This window comes from Dendrobates tinctorius, unplaced genomic scaffold (genome assembly GCF_039654945.1).
Source record: "Dendrobates tinctorius isolate UK_male_01 unplaced genomic scaffold, ASM3965494v1 ptg000047l, whole genome shotgun sequence".
Lineage (NCBI taxonomy): Eukaryota > Metazoa > Chordata > Amphibia > Anura > Dendrobatidae > Dendrobates > Dendrobates tinctorius.
The window spans coordinates 13127196-13152269 of NW_027361715.1; the positions used below are offsets into that span (position 1 = coordinate 13127196).

At 53.8% G+C, this 25074-nt stretch overlaps 1 protein-coding gene across 1 annotated transcript in view; it reads right to left on the minus strand.

The window, feature by feature from the left end:
• The window catches only part of CFDP1 (craniofacial development protein 1), a 56292-nt gene extending 31438 nt beyond the window's left edge, over positions 1-24854 (minus strand). The window contains exons 1-4 of the mRNA XM_073576225.1: positions 24644-24854; positions 14078-14219; positions 13080-13311; positions 5053-5177 (exon numbers count right to left, since the gene is read on the minus strand). Coding sequence (XP_073432326.1) covers positions 5053-5177; positions 13080-13311; positions 14078-14219; positions 24644-24704 — 560 coding nt within the window. The 5' untranslated portion in view covers positions 24705-24854. The remainder of the gene's footprint in view (positions 1-5052; positions 5178-13079; positions 13312-14077; positions 14220-24643) is intronic.
• Positions 24855-25074: the final 220 nt, after the last annotated feature.

Here is a 25074-nt window from a genome sequence, read left to right on the forward strand (position 1 = left end):
AGTAGTCCCATCAGCTGACACCAGCGACCGGAGGTAAGCTTTATACCTACGATCACAGCTGCGTGCTCACGCTGTCTTTTGACAGCATGGGACCGGCAGCTGTCTGACCGGCGGTGATGATTTTACCGCCTATCAAAAGCGGCGTTTGCCACACTAATGCAGTAGCAGAGACTCTCCGGCGCCTCACAGAAGATTAATGCAGATACTGCCCATAGAAGGGCAAATAGGGCTTGTGTAACCGTGCGCGCATACGTGGGCTTACAGCACCAAACAGGTCAGTGTGATGCTGATGAAAGGGGGGGGAACCATTATAATCAAGTCAGGAGGCAGATTTCTTCCAGGCACCGAACGCCACGGAGCCTCGAAGATATCATTAACATATGACATTATGAATTTCTCAAGCTCTACACCGCAGATATGTAGCACACAGGTAAGACTGGTTTAACCATTCTATTACCTGTATGCCCATAGTAATAGATCAAAATCATCCAGGGGGTGACAGATTCCCTTTAAACGATCAAAGTCATTCAATTTGGCGCATAATTGGCAGCGCTCACAAGCAAAACCTAAACATGTGGTCCGGGGAGGCGACAATTAGTATACGAGATGCTTTACACAAAGCCTGAAAAAAAAAATATTGATTTCCTAATGTATCACGTCACTGAGAAGTCTGAAAAGAATCTCAGGGGAACCTATGCCTAGGCGAGAGCCACACTCAGAATGATTTCATCAGCTGGCAATAGGGCTGAGCCCCCTCTCGCTCTTACAGATGGGCCCCCACTGAAGACAACTCCCAAACGCAAGAGGTGAAAATTAACATTACAGCAGACAGAATACAGAGCGGGATTGTTCCAAGAGACCCAAAGCATCTGCCAGGACAGAATGAGCAAATTTTACCGAGCAGTTCCTATAACCAAACTGTGCGCTGGCCGAGCCAAGGAGATTGCAGGCGGCTGCCACTGCAATCAGGGTGCAACTGCACCCCCTAGTGGTCACTCACAAGAACACAATGGGCATGCAGAGAAATCTTCCTTCTAATGGGTCATTAAAGAGAACCTATCACTAAAATTGTTATTTTAAAAGCTGATGTAATATTAATGACTTAACAAAAAACTCAAACAAAGGATATACCACCCTTGGGAAAAAACTCCCTCTTCATTGCACCAGCCTCTCAGTGAGAGGAGCCCACTTCAGGCTCCCTCAGAGGAACTTCCAAGCCCCTCTGCTCTGCTGACCTCATTCTCCCATGATGCACAGCATCACGAGTTATGTGCTGTAAGAGATGCTATCTGTCGCCAGCATCGGGCTGACACTCAGTCTCAGCGGCCAGTCCTGCTCTGTAACATTCGAGCAAGAAGTGTAATCAGCAGCCAGGTGAGAATGAATGACGAGGACACAGAAGAGGTGATGACTGCGGCACAGGTCTGCTCCACAGTGCCTGTGCGCTGCTGCCTTCTCCCCTCTCTTCACAGTGTCTGTGCGCTGCTGCCTTCTCCCCTCCTCCAGTGTCTGTGCGCTGCCGCCTTCTCCCCTCCACCACGCAGTGTCTGTGCGCTGCCGCCTTCTCCCCTCCACCACGCAGTGTCTGTGCGCTGCCGCCTTCTGCCCCCTCTCCGCAGTGTCTGTGCGCTGCCGCCTTCTGCCCCCTCTCCACAGTGTCTGTGCGCTGCCGCCTTCTGCCCCCTCTCCACAGTGTCTGTGCGCTGCCGCCTTCTCCCCCCTCTCCACAGTGTCTGTGCGCTGCCGCCTTCTCCCCCCTCTCCAGTGTCTGTGCGCTGCCGCCTTCTAACCCCTCTCCACAGTGTCTGTGCGCTGCCGCCTTTTCCCCCCTCTCCACAGTGTCTGTGCGCTGCCGCCTTCTCCCCTCCACCACGCAGTGTCTGTGCGCTGCCGCCTTCTGCCCCCTCTCCGCAGTGTCTGTGCGCTGCCACCTTCTCCCCCCTCTCCACAGTGTCTGTGCGCTGCCGCCTTCTCCCCCCTCTCCACAGTGTCTGTGCGCTGCCGCCTTCTCCCCCCTCTCCACAGTGTCTGTGCGCTGCCGCCTTCTCCCCCCTCTCCACAGTGTCTGTGCGCTGCCGCCTTCTAACCCCTCTCCACAGTGTCTGTGCGCTGCCGCCTTTTCCCCCCTCTCCACAGTGTCTGTGCGCTGCTGCCTTCTCCCCTCCTCCACGCAGTGTCTGAGCTTCTGCCTCTTCCCCCTACTCCACTGATCTCATACAGTCTACAGAGAGGTGTAACTGCCCAAGAGGAGGATGTGCTGTAGGGTGTATTATGTGTTATGTAGCAGAAGGACCTCTACGGGAAAGGAGCAGGACCTCTACGGGAAAGGAGCAGGACCTCTACGGGAAAGGAGCAGGACCTCTACGGGAAAGGAGCAGGACCCCTACGGGAAAGGAGCAGGACCCCTGCGGGAAAGGAGCAGGACCCCTGCGGGAAAGGAGCAGGACCCCTGCGGGAAAGGAGCAGGACCCCTGCGGGAAAGGAGCAGGACCCCTGCGGGAAAGGAGCAGGACCCCTGCGGGAAAGGAGCAGGACGGCTGCAGTCCCTGCAAGATAGACTAAGTGGATGAGTGGAGCAGAAAAATACTGATTCTTCAGGGCAGTATGATTACGCCGATGCCAAGCATGTATAAACTATTTTTTATTTAAGTGGTGAACAAATAATTCGGAAATTTTGTAAAAAAAAAAAATTAAAAAGTTTCAATTTGTGGCCATTTTCCGCGACCCGTAACGTTTCCAATTTTCAGGATATGGGGCTGCGTGATGGCTTATTTTTTTGGGTCCACAAGTGACGTTTTACTGGTGCCATTTTGGGGTACATACAATATTTTGATCGTCTCCTATTTTCAGCCATCATCTGCAGGGAAAGGTGCAGGCTCGGCTTGCGAGCCTGCATCAAAGCTAAGGACCCGACACGTGACGTAAATGTACGTTATATGTTGGGAAGGGGTTAAAAAAAAATCTAGTAGCAGGAAAAAAAAATATAGAACGATAATTACAAAAAAAAAAAAAAAATGCTCACCTGGCAAATTTCTACCAATCTAGCACTGCTGCTTGTTGTTCTGAGTGGAATTTTGCTCAGACGGATTTCCATGGAGAAATCCCTTTACAAGCCCAAATCAATCTGCGTCCTGGCCGGCACTGTGACATTGGTAATCCTGTATATCCTGATTGCTTCTGATGTTCAGTTAGGGATATGTGGTGTTTACTGCATGGGGTAAGCTGCGCCACTCTCTAGGGCTAAGGACATACTGAGTAATGTATAGACTGCTCAGCACTATTCACAGGATTAGGCAGCACAGCCCTCAGTTCCTTGTACCAGGAGGCAGAGCCGCTTATTTTTTGGAGATACCACTTATTCCTGCCAGAAGCTCTCAGCCTATATAGTTTCAGAATTCTCACAGTATCGGCCGGAGTGCAGACTGACTGCGGCGTTGATAAGCACTCAGCACTGGACTGGTAGAGAGATTTCCTCCGGGAATCCCTCCACAAGGTATGTGCTGTGACACCACAAGTTTTTTTTTTTTTATTGGTAGGGAGGAGGAGGGAGAAATTAAAACTTTGGCTTTAGTGTCTTATGATTTTTTTCTGACACCGTCCAGGTTGAAAACCAATTATTGCAGACATGGATTATGGAGTGGGACAGTATTTCGGACAGGTGAGGGATATTGTTTTTTTTATTTTGCAGGAGACGAGGGCTTCAATGGAATGGGTGTTAGGCGAGTACAACTGTTAGTTATTTCAGAGTGTATATATTTTAATGTCAAATAAAGGACTTTATTTTGGGTGCTTTTTAGTGACAATATGACTATAGGGTTAGTAATGGACTCTCCATTACTAACCTGTGGGCTTAAAATCACCAGACAATACAAAAGTGACATCAGCCCCGCAAACATTACCCCACTTGCCACCACCACAGCACAACTGGGAAGAGCAGGGTAAAGAATGGGAATTGGCGCATCTAATAAATGCACCTTTTCCGGGGCGGATGTGGGATGCTATTTTTATGCTGAGGGGGGGCCCAATATCCATGGCCCTTAACCAGCCTGAAAATACTAACCCCTCAGTTGTCAGTTTTAGCTTGGCTGGTATTCAAAAAACAGGGGGGGGATGGGGATATTTTTTTATAATTTAAATAATTTAAAAAAAAAATGTTGTGGAACTTCTCTATTCTTCATAACCAGCATGATAAAGCTGACAGCTGAGGCTGAGCCCATAGCTGTCAGTTTTGCCATGCTGGTTATCAAAAATAGGAGGGACCCCATGTAATTTTTTTCACTTATTTATAGCGCAGTTGCCACTGTTATTAGCAGCAGCAGGCGTAGGCTGATGGGAGTACTACTCCCATCAGCCAACGTCTCTATGATTGGCTGGTCACAGCTGCTGGCTGTCAGATGAACCACAGCTCTCTGACAGGTGGTAATGTTTTCACTGCCAATCAGAGCCGCTAGTGTTTCTCGCATGACATCGTGGGAAACACAGATACCGAACCCCAAGAGTAACATGAAGTTCCTGGAGAAGTCAGTGTTCGGGGGCCAGGCTCGAACAGTAGGTGTTCGATATGACCCCCTAACTTTATTGTTTGGGTTTGCCCATCAGTAGTGATAAGTCCTCTTTAAGGCCATATTCCTACTTAAATCACTGTTAACAACATCTATAAAATCACAGTCGGCATGAGTTTGAGTTTACATGAAATCACATCCACTTTGATCTGTTAAGCATAGTATTTACCCTGCATGGAAGTATGGCCTAAAGATGACCGGTCTGCTCCCCTGACATACCTGTTTTAAGAAATACTTGTATTCCCCATAAAACAATTCTCCCAGTGTCACCACTCCTGGAAATATTTTGACAAATGTGTGGTACCAGTCCCTTGGGTTATAGAAAATGGTGAAAGTTTGTGGACTGTATAACTACCCTCCAGATGAAGCCCTTTCTGGGATACATCCGGCAGAAGTAAATCCCCATCTCTATAGAGGATACATCACCCATTATAACACGTTACCTTCTCCTGTTATATTTGCTGCTCAGCTTAACCATAGTCGCTCTTACCTGACTTCTTCCCCAGCAAAGTCAAACACTTTAGTTATGGAGAGTTTTTTTGAGTCTTCATTTGCCTCTGAGTTTTCCTTTGACGATTTGTTGGGCTCTTTGTTACAATTCTTTTTTTCAGTCTCCTTTTAAATTGTAACAAAAAAAAAATAAAAAAAATATATATTTTGTAATATAGAACAATATAAAAGTCTACAAGTCACTGCGTCTGTATAGAGAGGCTTAAAAAGGTTCACAAGGATTAAAACTTATCTTTGCCGTCTTCCAAAAGCACCAGTGAGCAGGCAATGCATAATAAATCAGTCCACTGCAACACCGAAAAGCCCATTCAAAAATGCATTTTGGGGTTTACAGACTCCCTTTAACTCCTTATTGCGGTGTGACTTATTTATCTGTCATGATTAGAGGTCACTATGATTAGCGATGGATCTATACGTCGCGCAGTCACTGTACCGATGTGATCGGATGCAGATACCCGACTGATAGATGCAGCCAGGCTCCTGCGGGAACTGTTCGGGTGGGTGATCTTAGCAGTTCAACCTGATTATGCCTATTTCAGTAGTGATAGCGACACATGAGGAGTTTGAGAGAAGAGCTCCCTCTGTCAGCCCATCGGCCCCCCGCAGTGTGCTACTGTGTCAAAGCGAGGCCTGACAATAGCCTCATACTCTGACAAAATACATAATCCTGCTCCATCAGCAATGATCAGTGTCAGCACCGCTACTGAGCATGTCACCCCATAGATGCTGCCGTCAATAGCGACATCTAGATGGTTAACACAGGAAGGAGGGTCACCCTTTAACCCCTTAACTCCCGGAGCTTTTCTCAATTTTTTTGCTCCCCTTCTTCCCAGAGCTATAACTTTTTTATATTTTTTCATCAATATGGCCGTGTGAGGGCTTATTTTTTGTGGGATGAGTTGTATTTTTGAACGACACCATTGGTTTTACCATGTAGTGTATTCGAAAACGGGAAAAAAAATTCCAAGCGTGGTGAAATTGCAAAAAAAGTGCAATCCCACACTTGTTTTTTCCTTGGCTTTTTTGCTAGGTTCACTAAATGGTAAAACTGACCTGCCATTATGATTCCCCAGGTCATTACGAGATCATACACACCAAACATGTCTAGGTGGTGAAAAAAAAAATAAAAAAAAATTGCTCCATTTTACGAGACCCGTAGCGTCTCCATTTTCCGTGATCTGGGGTTGGGTGAGGGCTTATATTTTTTGCCCTGAGCTGACGTTTTTAATGATGCCACCTTTGTGCAGATACGTTCTTTTGATCGCCCGTTATTGCATTTTAATGCAATGTCGCGGCAACCCGAAAAACCTAACTCTGGCGTTTTTTTTTTTCCTCTCACTACGCCGTTTAGTGATCAGGCTAACCATTTTTTTATTGATAGATCCGGGCGATTCTGAACGCAGCAATACCAAATATGTGCATGTGTGATTTTTTGTTTTATTTTGAATGGGGCAAAAGGGGGGTGATTTAAACTTTTATATTTTTTCAATATTTTTAAATCTATTTTTCTTTCACCTTTGGCATGCTTCAATAGTCTCCATGATAGGCTAGACGCTGCCATAGCGCGATCGTCTCTGATCACCTATATGTAGCAGAAATACAGCATTGATATGAGCGCTGACCACAGGGTGGCGCTCATAGCAATGTGCCGGCAACAACTATAGAAGTCTCCAGGAGACCTCTGGTTGTCAAGGCAACGCGTCGCTAAACCCCCCGATCACGTGACGGGGGTTGGCGATGCACTCATTTCCGGCTGGGTGCCGGAAGTACTAGTTAAATGGCCGCTGTCAGCGTTTGACAGCGGGATTTAACTAGTTAATAGGCACGAGCGGATCGCATTTCCGCCCGCGCCTATTGCGAGCACATGTTAGCTGTTTATAACAGCTGACATGTTGCGGCTTTGAGGTGGGCTCACCGCCGGAGCCCACCTCAAAGCAGGGGACACTTAACGCTAACGGAATAGTACGTCAGCGGTAAGGGGTTAAAGCCATTGGACCTGTGATAGCGAGGCTCTGCCAGCTATGGCGGCAGGTTAAGGTTTTAGCATCATTTTAGTGGGAAAACTGCAATTTTTCTTTATGGTGGAGGGTGGCAAAAGAATGGGGTAAAAAAATCGTAGTTACTTACAGATAACGGTATTTCTCTGATCCCATGACGGCACCACGGAGAGAGAGGGATCCGCCCTCAGGGACAGGAAACCTACAGATGACAAAGGCGGTACCTCTCTCCCACATCAGTTGGTTTACAGAGCATTACACAGAACTCTCAGCTGCAACTCAAACTGTTATAAAAAAAATCCAACATTAATCAAATTAAGCTTAAAGGCACCGCGTGGCTAAGTACTAACGCTAATTAACTCACTCTCATGTGCACACCTGTGTGTGTGAAAGGGAGGGGATGTACGGGTGCCATCATGGGATCAGAGAAATACTGTTATCGGTAAGTAACTACGATTTTCTCTTTCCCCCATGACGGCACCACGGAGAGAATTACAAAGATTGTACATCTAGGGAGAGACCACCGCTTCCAGAACCCTTTTCCCAAAGGTGAGATCTGAAGAGGAGGTCAAGTCTAGACGGTAATGTTTGAAAAATGTAGAGGGGGAACACCAAGTGGCAGCTCTACATATCTGATCTATTGAAGCGCCGGCTTTCTCTGCCCAGGATGATGCCACTGCCCTGGTTGAGTGGGCCCTTACGTCCTCCTGTATGGCCGCCCCGCAAGAGTAGGATAGGGTGATGGCTTCTCTTATCCACCTCGCCAGTGTGGCCTTCGATGCTTTTTGACCCTTCCGAGGACCCTGAAAGCAAACAAACAGAGCCCTATCCTTCCTAAATTCGTGGTTGTTAAATATTGGACCAGGCATCTTTATACATCTAAAGTGTGCAACACCTCTTCTGTTTTGTTTTTGGGATTGGGGCAGAAAGAGGGTAGGGAAATTTCCTGGGTCCTATGAAACTGTGACGACACCTTGGGGAGATATGCTGGGTCGGTTTTAAGAATTACCCTATCATCCAGAATTTGCGTGAAGGGTGCGTGGGCAGACAGAGCTTGCATGTCACTAATACGGCGGGCAGAAGTTAAGGCTACGAGGAGGGAAGTCTTAAGTGACTATTTTTAAGGGAGCCTCCTCTAGGGGTTCGAAGGGAGATTTGGTTAGTGCGTTTAGCACCAGGTTTAGATCCCGGGGGGGGGGGGGGTGTGTAGAGGGATCGGCCTGGACCTACTTGAGGCTCTAAAGAATCTCATAATCCATCTATTTTTGGCTAGGTCATGGTTATACAGAGCTCCCAAGGCAGCCACCTGTACTTTTAAAGGTGCTGGTAGCTAACCCCTTTTCCAACCCCCTCTGAAGGAATTCCAGAATCTTGGCTACAGGGATTTCGCCCGTTGGGTAAGAGCCTGACACTGACATGAACTTCTTCCACACTTTGCCATATGCTTTGGTGGTTACTGGCTTTCTACTTTGTAGTAGTGTGGATACCAAGTTTGACGAGAAGCCCTTGTTACTTAGGAGTTCCCTCTCAAAAGCCAAGCTGTCATGTGTAGTTTTTCTATGTGGGGGTGATACACTGGTCCCTGGGATAGCAGGTCTGGAGTTTCTGGTAGAACCCAGGGATCCGTTACGGACATTCTCCTCAGCCAGGAGAACCAAATTCTCCGTGGCCAGAAGGGCGCTATTACCACTACCGTTGCCTTGTCTTCCCGTATTTTCCTCAGTACTAAGGGGATGAGAGATATTGGTGGGAAGGTGTAGGCCAGCTGATAACCCCAGGGTATCGTGAAAGCGTCTAGCGCTACTGGGCCCCCCCGGGGATCGATTGAGCAGAAGGTTTCCAACTTCCGGTTCTGACTGTTCGCAAATAAGTCTATTTGTGGCTGGCCCCAGAGTTTCACGATCTGTTTGAAGATTAGCTGGCTTAGTTCCCACTCCCCGTTTTAGACGTGTTCTGCTTAAAAAGCCCGCCGTTCGATTTTCTGCACCTTTTATGTGAAGGGCTGTCAGGGACTCTAGATTGTGCTCTGCCAGGTGGAAGTTGGATCTTGTTAGAGCCATCAGTGGTCGAGATCTGGTGCCCCCTGGTGGTTTAGGTATGCCACCACTACCTGGTTGTCTGAGAAGACCCTTGTGTGATGGGAACGAAGGGAGTCCAGAAAATGAATGAGAGCTAGTTTTACTGCCAGCAGCTTCCTCATATTTGAGGAAGCGGACTTTCTTCCCTGGTCCCAGGCCCCCTGTGCCACTTGGTTGTCTAGATGTGCACCTCACCCCAGAGGCTTGCGTCTGTAGTTAGGATCTTTGTCGCAGGCGATGTCCAAGGAACCCCCTTGACTAGGTTGGCTGGAATTGTCCACCACGTTAAGTAATATTTTGTCTCTGGTGAGATGTTTAACTGCATGTCTAAATTCCCGTGTAGGGAAGTGTTTGCGCCTAATATTTCCCATTGTAAGTCTCGAGTATGGCTCTGAGCCAACTGAACTGCTGGTATGCTGGCTGTCATGGATCCTAACAGTGACATTGCTTTTCTCAGGGTAGTGTTTGGGGAGGCTATCATTTGTGACGACATTTTTTGAACCTTTGCCTGCGGCAGATAACATTTCTGTTCGATTGAATCCAGTGTTATCCCCAAATACTCCTGCACCTGACTTGGTACGAGTTTGGACTTGGGCAAGTTCAGCATCCACCCTAGGCTCAGTAGGGACCTCATGACTATGTCCAATTGTTGTTTGCAGTGGTGAGAGGTGACCCCTATTATTAAGAGATTGTCCAGGTATGGGACTATCAGAATGTTTTGCTCTCTTATGTGGGCCATTACCTCTGACATTACCTTTGTAAATACCCTTGGAGCAATGGCTAGCCCGAAGAGGAGGGCTCTGAACTGATAATGCTTTAACTCCCCCTGAGTCGTCACCGCCACTCTGAGGTATTTCCTGTGGTCTCTGTGGATAGGCACATGACAATATGCGTCCCTCAAGTCTAACACGGCCATGAAGCAAGCTGGGGGAAGCATTTTTATACAAGATTTTATAGTCTCCATTTTGAAGTGCTGAATTTCTAGAAATTTGTTCAACCTTTTCAGATTTATGATCGCCCTGTACGAACCATCTGGTTTCTTGAGAAGGAAGAGAGGGGAGTAGAAGCCTTTGCCCCTGTCTTGGTAGGGAACTTCTTGCAATATGTTTTTCTCCCTTAGGTTCGCTATTTCTTGTTGTAGAGCGAGCTGCTCTTGTGATGTCCTTTGAGGGGTTATCACGAAAGAGTTGTTTGGGAGGCAAATGAATTTTAGCCTCAGACCTTCCTTTATTATGTCCAGTATCCAAGAACTCGCGGATATTTTCTCCCAGGCCTGGAGAAAGTATAATCTTCCCCCGACCCGGGGAGTACCTTCATTGTGGCTTCTTGTTGTCGGGGGGTTTGTTAAACATAAAGCCTTTACTCCTCCCAACCTTCTTTGTTCCCTTTTGGGGGCTTCCGCCGCATAAACCTTCTATTCCGAAAGGGTCGTTTGTATGACTGGCTGGGGAACCCGGGAAAGGATTTTTTCTTGTCCCCGGCTTTGTCTAAGATGTCGTCCAGTATTGGGCCAAACAAGAATTACCCCTCGCACGGGATTGCGCACAATTTGGCTTTTGTCTGCAAATCTCCCGGCCACCATTTCAGCCATAAGGCGCGTCTTGCGGCATTTGAAAAGGCCGCTGTCCTGACTGCCAGTCTGGTTGAGTCTACCGACGCATCCGCCAGAAACGCTGCTGCTCCCTTCATTACGGAAACTGACCGTATCGTTTCCCTCGGGACCTTCTCCTTTATTTGCGAATCTAAATGGTCCAGCCATACCATCAGGGCCCGTGCCGTACATGTGGCTGCTATGGCTGGTTTTAGCCCCCCTCCTGCTGCTTCCCAAGCGCTTTTTAAAAAAGTTTCAGCCTTCTTATCCATTGGGTCCTTCAGGGTGCCCATGTCTTCGAAGGGCAGGGCAAACTTTTTAGAGGCTTTTGCGACCGCTACATCTAATTTAGGAGCTTTGTTCCAGAAGGAGCAGGCCAGGTCGTCAAAGGGGTATTTTCTCTTTGGTGTTAGGAGGACTTTTTTGTCTGGCTTGTTCCACTCTCGCTTGATGGAGTGGATTTTCTCATTAATCGGGAAAGCCCTCCGTTTCTTTTGCTCTAGCCCTTCGAACACTATATCTTGGGCTGCTTTCTTGGGGCGTTCGTCTACCAGCCCCATAGTTGTCCTCACGGCCTTTACCAGGGCGTCCGTATCCTCAATGGGAAAGCAGCTGCGTCCACCTTCTGAGGATGACGAAGAGGATTGGGAGGATGATGAATCACTTGAGTCGGATAGTTCGCTTCCCGACTCACTGATGCTCGACTCTGGGGATCTATGCCTGGACCGGCGTTTCTTCTTTGAGGTCCTGGCGCCCTTAAGGGCGTCTTCGATCTGAGTTTTTATTAATGCTTTGAGGTCTAAGGCAAACCCCGGGGATTCCTCTTGTATTGTCTGCTCTATGCAAGCCGCACAGAGCTTTTTCTCCCATTTAGGGGGTAGTTCCTCGGTGCATATAGCACATACCACGTGTTTAGATTTGGTAGTGCATTTACGCCCCTGAAAAAGAAAAATTAATAGTCGCAAATTAGCAGACGGCATTCACGGAGATCACTCACCCTCCTGTGGAACGAACGATACCGTCTCGGGCGTAGGGATTATCTCCACTGCTGAATCCACTTCTGGCTGTGCTGCCATGGTGGAGCTTTGGCTGCGCCGTGATCTCGTGTGACCGCTGCTGCTAAGAGTCGTGCTGGCGCTGTTGGAGCTGTTCCTGCGTTTGCTGTGGTCCCTGCTTCGGGGACCGCCTCCTTGTCTCCTTCTGCGGTTTCCCACTCATGGTGACAGCTTCCTTCTCTTTCAGCGTGCTTTTTAAAGCATCATTTTTTTTTTTTTTTAAATTTCGCGCCGCCGCCCCCTTCCCAGGGATCCCTGCGCCCCACCGGAAGTCTCGCGCATGCGCACCGCACGATCACCCAGCGGTGCACCGCGCTTCCCTTTCCCTTAAGGGAGCTGACATGGCACCCCCATCCTCCGGTGTACCGCGCGTCCGGCGACGGTTTCCTGCGGCCTCCCGGCGCTGCACACCTGGCTCCGATGGCCGCCGCCGCCCCCGCTGTGTGTTGCAGAGGCCTGTCCGCTTCCCGGCTCTCGGAGGCCCCCCTCCGTCCCGAGTATGGCAGGCTCTGCTGTATGGCCCTTAGTGACCGCCGCCACCTGCCCGGCCCCTTATCAGATCGGCTGGGCTCTCCTGTAGTGACCGCCGTCACTATACTGCAGGAGGCCCCCCCCCCCTTTTTTTTTTCCCCCTCTCTTTTTTCCCGGGATCGGCAGACTTCCTGGATTCTTCACTGCCTCTCCCCTCACCCTCAAGGCCCGCCGACCCCGATGGTGGTGCTTCAGGGGGGGGGAAGCCTGTTCAAGGCCTCGACCCAGCCGAGGCAGGGAGCCCCGCAGCCTTATTGCCGGTCTGGATCGGTCCCCGGAATCCTGCGATGACTTCCAGGTACGTGCTGTAGGTTCCCCGTCAGGGACAGGAAACCAACTGATGTGGGCGAGAGGTACCGCCTTTTTCATCTGTAGGTTTCCTGTCCCTGAGGGCGGATCCCTCTCTCTCCGTGGTGCCGTCATGGGGGAAAGAGAAACAGCAATTTCCCCATACCACAGAAATATTATGGTAATTTTATCGCACTAGTCAGTGTGACAGTTATATCTTCTTTATGACTTCCTAAAAACACTTATTATTAAAAGAAAAAAAATTATTTTGTTTGATATTCTAAGAAACAACTCTCCTTTGTAAATGGAGCTGTAAGTGGGGCTGTTCTTATGAAACAAGCTGGAATTCACAGACATTCTAATGCAGTTTTTTTTCTAATGGATGGGACTTTCCTGGAATCCATAGAATGCTGTATAAAATTAGGACAAAATACAAATTCTGCATCCCTTTCCCTTAATACCCCTACCTGGTGATTCCGGGCTGTGGGGACCGCACACTGTTGATTTTTCGGCTGTTTTCCAACATCAGAGAGAAAGCTTGACCACAGATCGTCTTCTCTTTTCTTTTTGGTGGCTTCCAGTTTCTCTTTTTTCAACTCATCCAAGGTCCCCATGTCGTCGTCTTCCGTTCCGTTCTTTTCCTCTTTTTCGACTGAGCCTACTTCTGAGTTTAAGGACAGCACTCCTTTCTTCCGTTTTCTATGGGAAGAGAGAACATTCTTAGGATGTGTAAAAGGCGCAGTAGATGCAATACTAGTCAATGTGAGCTCACACCGCAGCAGGTAATCGGGACCTATGGTTACACCGAGGTGTCTAACATTTTGATGGAGGCTGGGGGGACAAAATCTGTCAGGAGGGTTTATGACTTGGTACGGAATCTGAGGAACCTGTTCCAAAGACATCTGAGGAACCTGCTCCAGAGATGGTGAGGGCACCAGGCCTCTGATCTTACTTGGATATTGGGAATATAAAACTTGGGTCCCACCACTAATCTAGTCCAGTTTAGGATTCGTTCTCTGAGCTCATTTTATTTCAAGGTCCATTTATTACGCCATGACTCTTTTTTGTGTCTCCTCAGGAACTTTGTTATACCATGTCTGAGTAAAAAGCTAGCGATGCGCAAACATGCTCAGGTAACGTCTTGTCTCACCCCTCTTGCTCATCACTAGAAGAAACCCAAGAGGTCTTGAAAGCTTGCTTTGCAACATCATTTTATTTTAATTTCTAGCTATTAAAAAGGCATCGTAACTATAGGTCAAAAATGTCTGATCAGTGGGGGGGGGGGTGACACCCGGCGCACCCGCCGATCAGCTGTTATTGGTGTTGGTGGCAGCCGGCAGGAAGTGCTCACTTGCGAAGCTGCTTGATCTTCTGAAGGTGGCCACCGCGGGATACCACACAACTATAAGCTTCCAATAGTGTATCCTGGAGTACACACCAGGGCTCTGCACTATCATCTTATTACCTTGCCAAATTAGAATTCTTATTCTTCTTTTTATCCTTATTTTTGTGGGACGCTTTTTCTTTTCCACCTTCTTGCCCTTCGTCATCATCATCTTCATCCTCCTTCACCAATTCGTTCACGTCATCTTCGCTGTATTCTCCTCCTACAACAAAAAAAAACAAAAAACAAAACCTTGTTGTGTCTTGCGTTTTTTCACCTGTACAAGTAAAGCCCCTCGTTCCATGGTCGAGGCCTGAAAAAGCAGAAGACCTAACAGTGGATGCATGGACGGCCGTGCCATTACCATGTTACTGTGCAAATGTAATGTTTCCCCTTAAGGGAAAATAGTCATGGGACAAAAGAAGAAATTCTACCATTGTTGGGGGGGGGGGGGGATTTTGGACCAAAGACTAATTTCTAGAACAAAAGAATGTTATAAAATGATTAGAGCACTGCGCAGAGGTAGTCCAATGCCCACTGCAGGTTCCTCCGAGGAGAAGAAATAGCGGGGTGCCCATAGGGCACCGGCCTCCATCCTTGTTCTCTCGTGAAGCCCGGCTGGATGGATATTCCTACTATGCGCTGTAGTTTTTCAGCATTTAGTACAATCGATCAATCACAGGTCCAGGTCCTAAGTGGACTATAAAAAGAGGTGAAAAGTGAGAGTTCATAAAAAAAATCTATTTGGCATTGCATTGTCTGATCTACCAAAATATAAATTAAATCTGCCCGCTAAATGGCGCTTAGAGTAAAACAAGATATAACACCCGTGAATGGCTAATTTTTGGTCACTGCACCTCTCTCCAAAAATGCAAAATATTGTATGGAAGTATAAAAAAAAAAAAAAATAAAAAATCCATCACAAAGATCCATGGACAAACAAAACAAAAAAAGTTATGGGTCTCAAAAAAAAAAAAAAAAAAAAAAAAAAAAAAATGGTGACAAATCTACCTGCCTGTTCCATATGGCACTGGCTAAGGGTTCTGTTACACTAAACGACGCACCAGCGATCCCGACAATGATATGACCTGATCAGGATCGCTGGTGCGTCACTACATGATCGCTGGTGAGCTGCCAAACAGGCAGCTTCACCAGCGATCAGGACCAGCGAGGACGCTGGTATCCAGGGTAAATAGCGGGTAACTAAGCGTGCGTGGCACTTAGTTACCCGCTGTTTACCTTGAACACCAGTTACCAGCGCGGGCACGCTGGTATCCAGGGTACACAGCGGGTAACTAAGTGCCACGCACGCTTAGTTACCCGCTATTTACCCTGGATACCAGCTCCCAGCATCTGCTTACAGCGCTGGGAGCTCGCTGATCGTTGGTCTCCCGCTGCCACACGCGAGGCGTGCTGGCCTGCGGGAGACCAACGATCAAAAAATGGCCCAGCACATTCCTGCACGATCAGCGATACCCGGCAGGGGGCCGGTCACTGATGCGTGCCACACACAGCGAGATTGCTGTTGCATCACAAAATCGGTGACGCATCAGCGATCTTGCTTAGTGTGAAGTACCCCTTAGAGCAGTCCGTATCTGCTCTGTGCGGCAGAAATTGGTAACAACCTGTTAGATCTTAGGTCAATAGTAAAAATAAAAGTTAAATAGCCCTGGATAATCTCATTAAATGCCTTGTAAAGGTCCCTCATCTCTGACACACTTCTATTATCCGTGAATTCATTTGAGATATTAACATGTATTGCTTTTGGAGCACAATATGTGAAATCTCTGCTATCAGTCTAACTGGGTGTGTCTTCAGGGTCTTGTCTGGAGGGGTCCTGCACCAATTACAGCTTAGTGGTTTTTGAGATTGGTATATCAGCTGCCTAGCTGTGTGATGTGTGAGCAGTCTGAGTGAAAAGTGAAGGAGAGTGCAGGTCCCTCCCCTACAGAGAAGACCTCGAAGATGCATCCAGTTGGTCTACAAGCAGAGATTTCACATACTGCACACCAAAAGCAACAAATATGAATATCTCTGCAATGGAGCGACAGAGCACAAAATGAAGAAGAATATCAGAATCAGGGGAGCTGAGGAAATTTTACCAGGCATTTTCCTTAATTTATTTTGAACAAGTGACAGGTCCCGCTTAAAAGTATGCATTGCGAACAGGAGGGAGTAGCAAAAGATTGCTAAGCACAAAGGCCTACAAAAACAGGCTGCAAACACTCAGCGAATGAGCAAAATGCTTGTCGTCAGATGTGATGAGCTGCTTACAAATCATTGTTATTGGCAGCACATAGTACCATGTAAATAGAAGATGTGCTGCAGAGAACAGGACAGTCTATGTGCACAGGACACTTTATTAACAATTGTTCTGTGCACATAGAATTCCGGTGGTTGGCACAGGCTCAATCCAGCCCACAGGGCCCCACTGCAGGACTGGCGGGGGCATCCAGAGGTGGGCTGTGGGGGGGGGGGGATGGTCCTCAGCAGGCGCAGGCTCATCCAGCCCTCAGGACCCCACTATACTGCAGGACTGGCGGGGGCATCCAGAGGTGGGCTGTGGGGGGGGGGGGATGGTCCTTAGGAGGCACAGGCTCATCCAGCCCACTGGACCCCAGTGTACTGCAGGACTGGCGGGGGCATCCAGAGGTGGGCTGTGGGGGGGGATGGTCCTCAGCAGGCACAGGCTCATCCAGCCCTCAGGACCCCACTATACTGCAGGACTGGCGGGGGCATCCAGAGGTGGGCTGTGGGGGGAGATGGTCCTCAGCAGGAACAGGCTCATCCAGACCTCAGGACCCCACGGTACTGCAGGACTGGCAGGGGCATCCAGAGGTGGGCTGGGGGGGGGGGGGGGGGGGAGATGGTCTTTAGCAGGCACAGGCTTATCCAGCCCACAGGACCCCAGTGTACTGCAGGACTGGCGGGGGCATCCAGAGGTGGGCTGTGGTTGGGGATGGTCCTCAGCAGGCACAGGCTCATCCAGCCCTCAGGACCCCACGGTCCTCAGCAGGCAAAGGCTTATCCAGCCCTCAGGACCCCACTGTACTGCAGGACTGGCGGGGGCATCCAGAGGTGGGCTGTGGGGGGGGGGGGGATGGTCCTTAGGAGGCACAGGCTCATCCAGCCCTCAGGACCCCACGGTACTGCAGGACTGGCAGCGGCATCCAGAGGTGGGCTGTGGGGGGGGGGGGGGGGAGGAGATGGTCCTTAGGAGGCACAGGCTCATTCAGCCCTCAGGACCCCACTGTACTGCAGGACTGGCGGGGGCATCCAGAGGTGGGCTGTGGGGAGAGATGGTCCTTAGGAGGCACAGGCTCATCCAGCCCACAGGACCCCAGTGTACTGCAGGACTGGCGGGGGCATCCAGAGGTGGGCTGTGGGGAGAGATGGTCCTTAGGAGGCACAGGCTCATCCAGCCCACAGCACCCCAGTGTACTGCAGGACTGGCGGGGGCATCCAGAGGTGGGCTGTGGGGGGGGATGGTCCTCAGCAGGCACAGGCTCATCCAGCCCTCAGGACCCCACTATACTGCAGGACTGGCGGGGGCATCCAGAGGTGGGCTGTGGGGGGAGATGGTCCTCAGCAGGCACAGGCTCATCCAGCCCTCAGGACCCCACGGTACTGCAGGACTGGCAGGGGCATCCAGAGGTGGGCTGGGGGGGGGGGGGAGATGGTCTTTAGCAGGCACAGGCTTATCCAGCCCACAGGACCCCACGGTACTGCAGGACTGGCGGGGGCATCCAGAGGTGGGCTGTGGTTGGGGATGGTCCTCAGCAGGCACAGGCTCATCCAGCCCTCAGGACCCCACTATATTGCAGGACTGGCGGGGGCATCCAGAGGTGGGCTGTGGGGGAGATGGTTCTCAGCAGGCACAGGCTTATCCAGCCCTCAGGACCCCACTGTACTGCAGGACTGGCGGGGGCATGCAGAGGTGGGCTGTGGGGGGGGATGGTCCTTAGGAGGCACAGGCTCATCCAGCCCTCATGACCCCACGGTACTGCAGGACTGGCAGCGGCATCCAGAGGTGGGCTGTGGGGGGAGATGGTCCTTAGGAGGCACAGGCTCATTCAGCCCTCAGGACCCCACTGTACTGCAGGACTGGCGGGGGCATCCAGAGGTGGGCTGTGGGGAGAGATGGTCCTTAGGAGGCACAGGCTCATCCAGCCCACAGGACCCCAGTGTACTGCAGGACTGGCGGGGGCATCCAGAGGTGGGCTGTGGGGGGGGGGGGATGGTCCTCAGCAGGCGCAGGCTCATCCAGCCCTCAGGACCCCACTATACTGCAGGACTGGCGGGGGCATCCAGAGGTGGGCTGTGGGGGGAGATGGTCCTCAGCAGGCACAGGCTCATCCAGCCCTCAGGACCCCACGGTACTGCAGGACTGGCAGGGGCATCCAGAGGTGGGCTGGGGGGAATGGTCCTCAGCAGGCAAAGGCTTATCCAGCCCTCAGGACCCGACTGTACTGCAGGACTGGCGGGGGCATCCAGAGGTGGGCTGTGGGGGGGGGATGGTCCTTAGGAGGCACAGGCTCATCCAGCCCTCAGGACCCCACGGTACTGCAGGACTGGCGGGGGCATCCAGAGGTGGGCTGTGGGGGGAGATGGTCCTCAGCAGGCACAGGCTCATCCAGCCCTCAGGACCCCACGGTACTGCAGGACTGGCAGGGGCATCCAGAGGTGGGCTGGGGGGGGGAGATGGTCTTTAGCAGGCACAGGCTTATCCAGCCCACAGGACCCCAGTGTACTGCAGGACTGGCGGGGGCATCCAGAGGTGGGCTGTGGTTGGGGGATGGTCCTCAGCAGGCACAGGCTCATCCAGCCCTCAGGACCCCACGGTACTGCAGGACTGGCAGGGGCATCCAGAGGTGGGCTGGGGGGGGAGATGGTCTTTAGCAGGCACAGGCTTATCCAGCCCACAGGACCCCACTATACTGCAGGACTGGCGGGGGCATCCAGAGGTGGGCTGTGGGGGGAGATGGTCCTCAGCAGGAACAGGCTCATCCAGACCTCAGGACCCCACGGTACTGCAGGACTGGCAGGGGCATCCAGAGGTGGGCTGGGGGGGGGGGGGGGGAAGATGGTCTTTAGCAGGCACAGGCTTATCCAGCCCACAGGACCCCAGTGTACTGCAGGACTGGCGGGTGCATCCAGAGGTGGGCTGTGGTTGGGGATGGTCCTCAGCAGGCACAGGCTCATCCAGCCCTCAGGACCCCACTATATTGCAGGACTGGCGGGGGCATCCAGAGGTGGGCTGTGGGGGAGATGGTTCTCAGCAGGCACAGGCTCATCCAGCCCTCAGGACCCCACGGTCCTCAGCAGGCAAAGGCTTATCCAGCCCTCAGGACCCCACTGTACTGCAGGACTGGCGGGGGCATCCAGAGGTGGGCTGTGGGGGGGATGGTCCTTAGGAGGCACAGGCTCATCCAGCCCTCAGGACCCCACGGTACTGCAGGACTGGCAGCGGCATCCAGAGGTGGGCTGTGGGGGGAGATGGTCCTTAGGAGGCACAGGCTCATTCAGCCCTCAGGACCCCACTGTACTGCAGGACTGGCGGGGGCATCCAGAGGTGGGCTGTGGGGAGAGATGGTCCTTAGGAGGCACAGGCTCATCCAGCCCACAGGACCCCAGTGTACTGCAGGACTGGCGGGGGCATCCAGAGGTGGGCTGTGGGGGGGGGATGGTCCTCAGCAGGCGCAGGCTCATCCAGCCCTCAGGACCCCACTATACTGCAGGACTGGCGGGGGCATCCAGAGGTGGGCTGTGGGGGGGGGAGGGATGGTCCTTAGGAGGCACAGGCTCATCCAGCCCTCAGGACCCCACGGTACTGCAGGACTGGCAGCGGCATCCAGAGGTGGGCTGTGGGGGGAGATGGTCCTTAGGAGGCACAGGCTCATTCAGCCCTCAGGACCCCACTGTACTGCAGGACTGGCGGGGGCATCCAGAGGTGGGCTGTGGGGAGAGATGGTCCTTAGGAGGCACAGGCTCATCCAGCCCACAGGACCCCAGTGTACTGCAGGACTGGCGGGGGCATCCAGAGGTGGGCTGTGGGGGGGGATGGTCCTCAGCAGGCACAGGCTCATCCAGCCCTCAGGACCCCACTATACTGCAGGACTGGCGGGGGCATCCAGAGGTGGGCTGTGGGGGGAGATGGTCCTCAGCAGGCACAGGCTCATCCAGCCCTCAGGACCCCACGGTACTGCAGGACTGGCAGGGGCATCCAGAGGTGGGCTGGGGGAGATGGTCTTTAGCAGGCACAGGCTTATCCAGCTCACAGGACCCCACGGTACTGCAGGACTGGCGGGGGCATCCAGAGGTGGGCTGTGGTTGGGGATGGTCCTCAGCAGGCACAGGCTCATCCAGCCCTCAGGACCCCACTATATTGCAGGACTGGCGGGGGCATCCAGAGGTGGGCTGTGGGGGAGATGGTTCTCAGCAGGCACAGGCTCATCCAGCCCTCAGGACCCCACGGTCCTCAGCAGGCAAAGGCTTATCCAGCCCTCAGGACCCCACTGTACTGCAGGACTGGCGGGGGCATCCAGAGGTGGGCTGTGGGGGGGATGGTCCTTAGGAGGCACAGGCTCATCCAGCCCTCAGGACCCCACAGTACTGCAGGACTGGCAGCGGCATCCAGAGGTGGGCTGTGGGGGGAGATGGTCCTTAGGAGGCACAGGCTCATTCAGCCCTCAGGACCCCACTGTACTGCAGGACTGGCGGGGGCATCCAGAGGTGGGCTGTGGGGAGAGATGGTCCTTAGGAGGCACAGGCTCATCCAGCCCACAGGACCCCAGTGTACTGCAGGACTGGCGGGGGCATCCAGAGGTGGGCTGTGGGGGGGGGGGGGATGGTCCTCAGCAGGCGCAGGCTCATCCAGCCCTCAGGACCCCACTATACTGCAGGACTGGCGGGGGCATCCAGAGGTGGGCTGTGGGGGGAGATGGTCCTCAGCAGGCACAGGCTCATCCAGCCCTCAGGACCCCACGGTACTGCAGGACTGGCAGGGGCATCCAGAGGTGGGCTGGGGGGGAATGGTCCTCAGCAGGCAAAGGCTTATCCAGCCCTCAGGACCCCACTGTACTGCAGGACTGGCGGGGGCATCCAGAGGTGGGCTGTGGGGGGGGATGGTCCTTAGGAGGCACAGGCTCATTCAGCCCTCAGGACCACACTGTACTGCAGGACTGGCGGGGGCATCCAGAGGTGGGCTGTGGAGGGAGATGGTCCTCAGCAGGCACAGGCTCATCCAGCCCTCAGGACCCCACGGTACTGCAGGACTGGCGGGGGCATCCAGAGGTGGGCTGTGGGGGGAGATGGTCCTCAGCAGGCACAGGCTCATCCAGCCCTCAGGACCCCACGGTACTGCAGGACTGCCAGGGGCATCCAGAGGTGGGCTGGGGGGGGGGGGGGGGAGATGGTCTTTAGCAGGCACAGGCTTATCCAGCCCACAGGACCCCAGTGTACTGCAGGACTGGCGGGGGCATCCAGAGGTGGGCTGTGGTTGGGGATGGTCCTCAGCAGGCACAGGCTCATCCAGCCCTCAGGACCCCACTATATTGCAGGACTGGCGGGGGCATCCAGAGGTGGGCTGTGGGGGGGGGGGATGGTTCTCAGCAGGCACAAGCTCATCCAGCCCTCAGGACCCCACGGTCCTCAGCAGGCAAAGGCTTATCCAGCCCTCAGGACCCCACTGTACTGCAGGACTGGCGGTGGCATCCAGAGGTGGGCTGTGGGGGGGGATGGTCCTTAGGAGGCACAGGCTCATTCAGCCCTCAGGACCCCATGGTACTGCAGGACTGGCGGGGGCATCCAGAGGTGGGCTGTGGGGAGAGATGGTCCTTAGGAGGCACAGGCTCATCCAGCCCACAGGACCCCAGTGTACTGCAGGACTGGCGGGGGAATCCAGAGGTGGGCTGTGGGGGGGGGATGGTCCTCAGCAGGCACATCCAGCCCTCAGGACCCCACTATACTGCAGGACTGGCGGGGGCATCCAGAGGACTGTGGGGGGAGATGGTCCTCAGCAGGCACAGGCTCATCCAGCCCTCAGGACCCCACGGTACTGCAGGACTGGCAGGGGCATCCAGAGGTGGGCTGGGGGGGGGAATGGTCCTGAGCAGGCAAAGGCTTATCCAGCCCTCAGGACCCCACTGTACTGCAGGACTGGCGGGGGCATCCAGAGGTGGGCTGTGGGGGGGGATGGTCCTTAGGAGGCACAGGCTCATCAAGCCCTCAGGACACCACGGTACTGCAGGACTGGCAGGGGCATCCAGAGGTGGGCTGTGGGGGGAGATGGTCCTTAGGAGGCACAGGCTCATTCAGCCCTCAGGACCCCACTGTACTGCAGGACTGGAGGGGGCATCCAGAGATGGGCTGTGGGGGGGGAGATGGTCCTTAGGAGGCACAGGCTCATCCAGCCCACAGGACCCCAGTGTACTGCAGGACTGGCGGGGGCATCCAGAGGTGGGCTGTGGGGGGGGTGGTCCTCAGCAGGCACAGGCTCATCCAGCCCTCAGGACCCCACTATACTGCAGGACTGGCGGGGGCATCCAGAGGTGGGCTGTGGGGGGAGATGGTCCTCAGCAGGCACAGGCTCATCCAGCCCTCAGGACCCCACGGTACTGCAGGACTGGCAGGGGCATCCAGAGGTGGGCTGGGGGGGGGGGGGGAGATGGTCTTTAGCAGGCACAGGCTTATCCAGCCCACAGGACCCCACGGTACTGCAGGACTGGCGGGGGCATCCAGAGGTGGGCTGTGGTTGGGGATGGTCCTCAGCAGGCACAGGCTCATCCAGCCCTCAGGACCCCACTATATTGCAGGACTGGCGGGGGCATCCAGAGGTGGGCTGTGGGGGGAGATGGTCCTCAGCAGGCACAGGCTCATCCAGCCCTCAGGACCCCACGGTACTGCAGGACTGGCAGGGGCATCCAGAGGTGGGCTGTGGGGGGAGATGGTCCTTAGGAGGCACAGGCTCATTCAGCCCTCAGGACCCCACTGTACTACAGGACTGGCGGGGGCATCCAGAGGTGGGCTGTGAGGGGAGATGGTCCTTAGGAGGCACAGGCTCATCCAGCCCACAGGACCCCAGTGTACTACAGGACTGGCGGGGGATGGTCCTCAGCAAGCACAGGCTCATCCAGCCCTCAGGACCCCACTATATTGCAGGACTGGCGGGGGCATCCAGAGGTGGGCTGTGGGGGGGAGGTGGTCCTCAACAGGCACATCCAACCCTCAGGACCCCACGGTACTGCAGGACTGGCAGGGGCATCCAGAGGTGGGCTGTGGGGGGTGATGGTCCTCAGCAGGCACAGGCTCATCCAGCCCTCAGGACCCCACTATACTGCAGGACTGGCGGGGGCATCCAGAGGTGGGCTGTGGGTGGAGATTGTGCTTAGGAGGCACAGGCTCATCCAGCCCACAGGACCCCACTATACTGCAGGACTGGCAGGGGCATCCAGAGGTGGGCTGTGGGGGGGTGGTCCTCAGCAGGCACAGGCGCATCCAGCCCTCAGGACCCCACTATACTGCAGGACTGGCGGGGGCATCCAGAGGTGGGCTGTGGGGGGGGTGATCCTCAGCAGGCACAGGCTCATCCAACCCTCAGGACCTCACTGTACTGCAGGACTGGCAGGGGCATCCAGAGGTGGGCTGTGGGGGGGTGGTCCTCAGCAGGCACAGGCGCATCCAGCCCTCAGGACCCCACTGTACTGCAGGACTGGCGGGGGCATCCAGAGGTGGGCTGTGGGGGGGGTGGTCCTCAGCAGGCACAGGTTCATCCAGCCCTCAGGACCCCACTATACTGCAGGACTGGCGGGGGCATCCAGAGGTGGGCTGTGGGGGGGGTGGTCCTCAGCAGGCACAGGCTCATCCAACCCTCAGGACCCCACTGTACTGCAGGACTGGCGGGGGAATCCAGAGGTGGGCTGTGGGGGGGGTGGTCCTCAGCAGGCACAGGCTCATCCAACCCTCAGGACCCCACTGTACTGCAGGACTGGCGGGGGAATCCAGAGGTGGGCTGTGGGGGGGTGGTCCTCAGCAGGCACAGGCGCATCCAGCCCTCAGGACCCCACTATACTGCAGGACTGGCGGGGGCATCCAGAGGTGGGCTGTGGGGGGGGTGATCCTCAGCAGGCACAGGCTCATCCAACCCTCAGGACCTCACTGTACTGCAGGACTGGCAGGGGCATCCAGAGGTGGGCTGTGGGGGGGTGGTCCTCAGCAGGCACAGGCGCATCCAGCCCTCAGGACCCCACTGTACTGCAGGACTGGCGGGGGCATCCAGAGGTGGGCTGTGGGGGGGGTGGTCCTCAGCAGGCACAGGCTCATCCAACCCTCAGGACCCCACTGTACTGCAGGACTGGCGGGGGAATCCAGAGGTGGGCTGTGGGGGGGGGTGGTTCTCAGCAGGCACAGGCTCATCCAACCCTCAGGACCCCACTGTACTGCAGGACTGGCGGGGGAATCCAGAGGTGGGCTGTGGGGGGGGGATGGTCCTTAGGAGGCACAGGCGCATCCAGCCCTCAGGATCTCACCTCTATACTACCTTACATCAGACTGCAGCAAGAAGCCATCAGTGAGCAGAGCCCCGTGCAGCTGGGCGCCTCCACAGGACAGGCAGTCCCACAGTGCTCTGGGCCGCCGCGCTGCGCCTACCTGAGGGGACGTAGTCTTCATCCTCAGAGGAGTCGTAGTCCTCGGAGTCGCAGTCAGACATCACCGTTTCTCAGCACCAGACACCGGGTCACCGCTCTTAACTGTACAAACCTTTCGACAATACCGCACTGCGCATGTCCGGTAACCTACGTAGTGATGTGTCGTTCGTGAACGATCCGATACAAAGGAGCCGGCTCCCTACTGTGAACGAAATGAGCCGGCTCTGCAGGGTGAATGAGCCGTTTTTTTTTTTTTTCTGGCGCCTGGAATCCTGACTGTGACTCATCTGGGGGGAGGAGCGGCCAGGAGAGGAGGAGATGTGGATAACTGCAGGGGAGTTAACCCTTCAGTCCCAAATATACTCTGCCAGTTCCTCCGTGGCATATATGGCAGGGACTCGGCACATTGTCATCATCATCATCTGCAGTGAC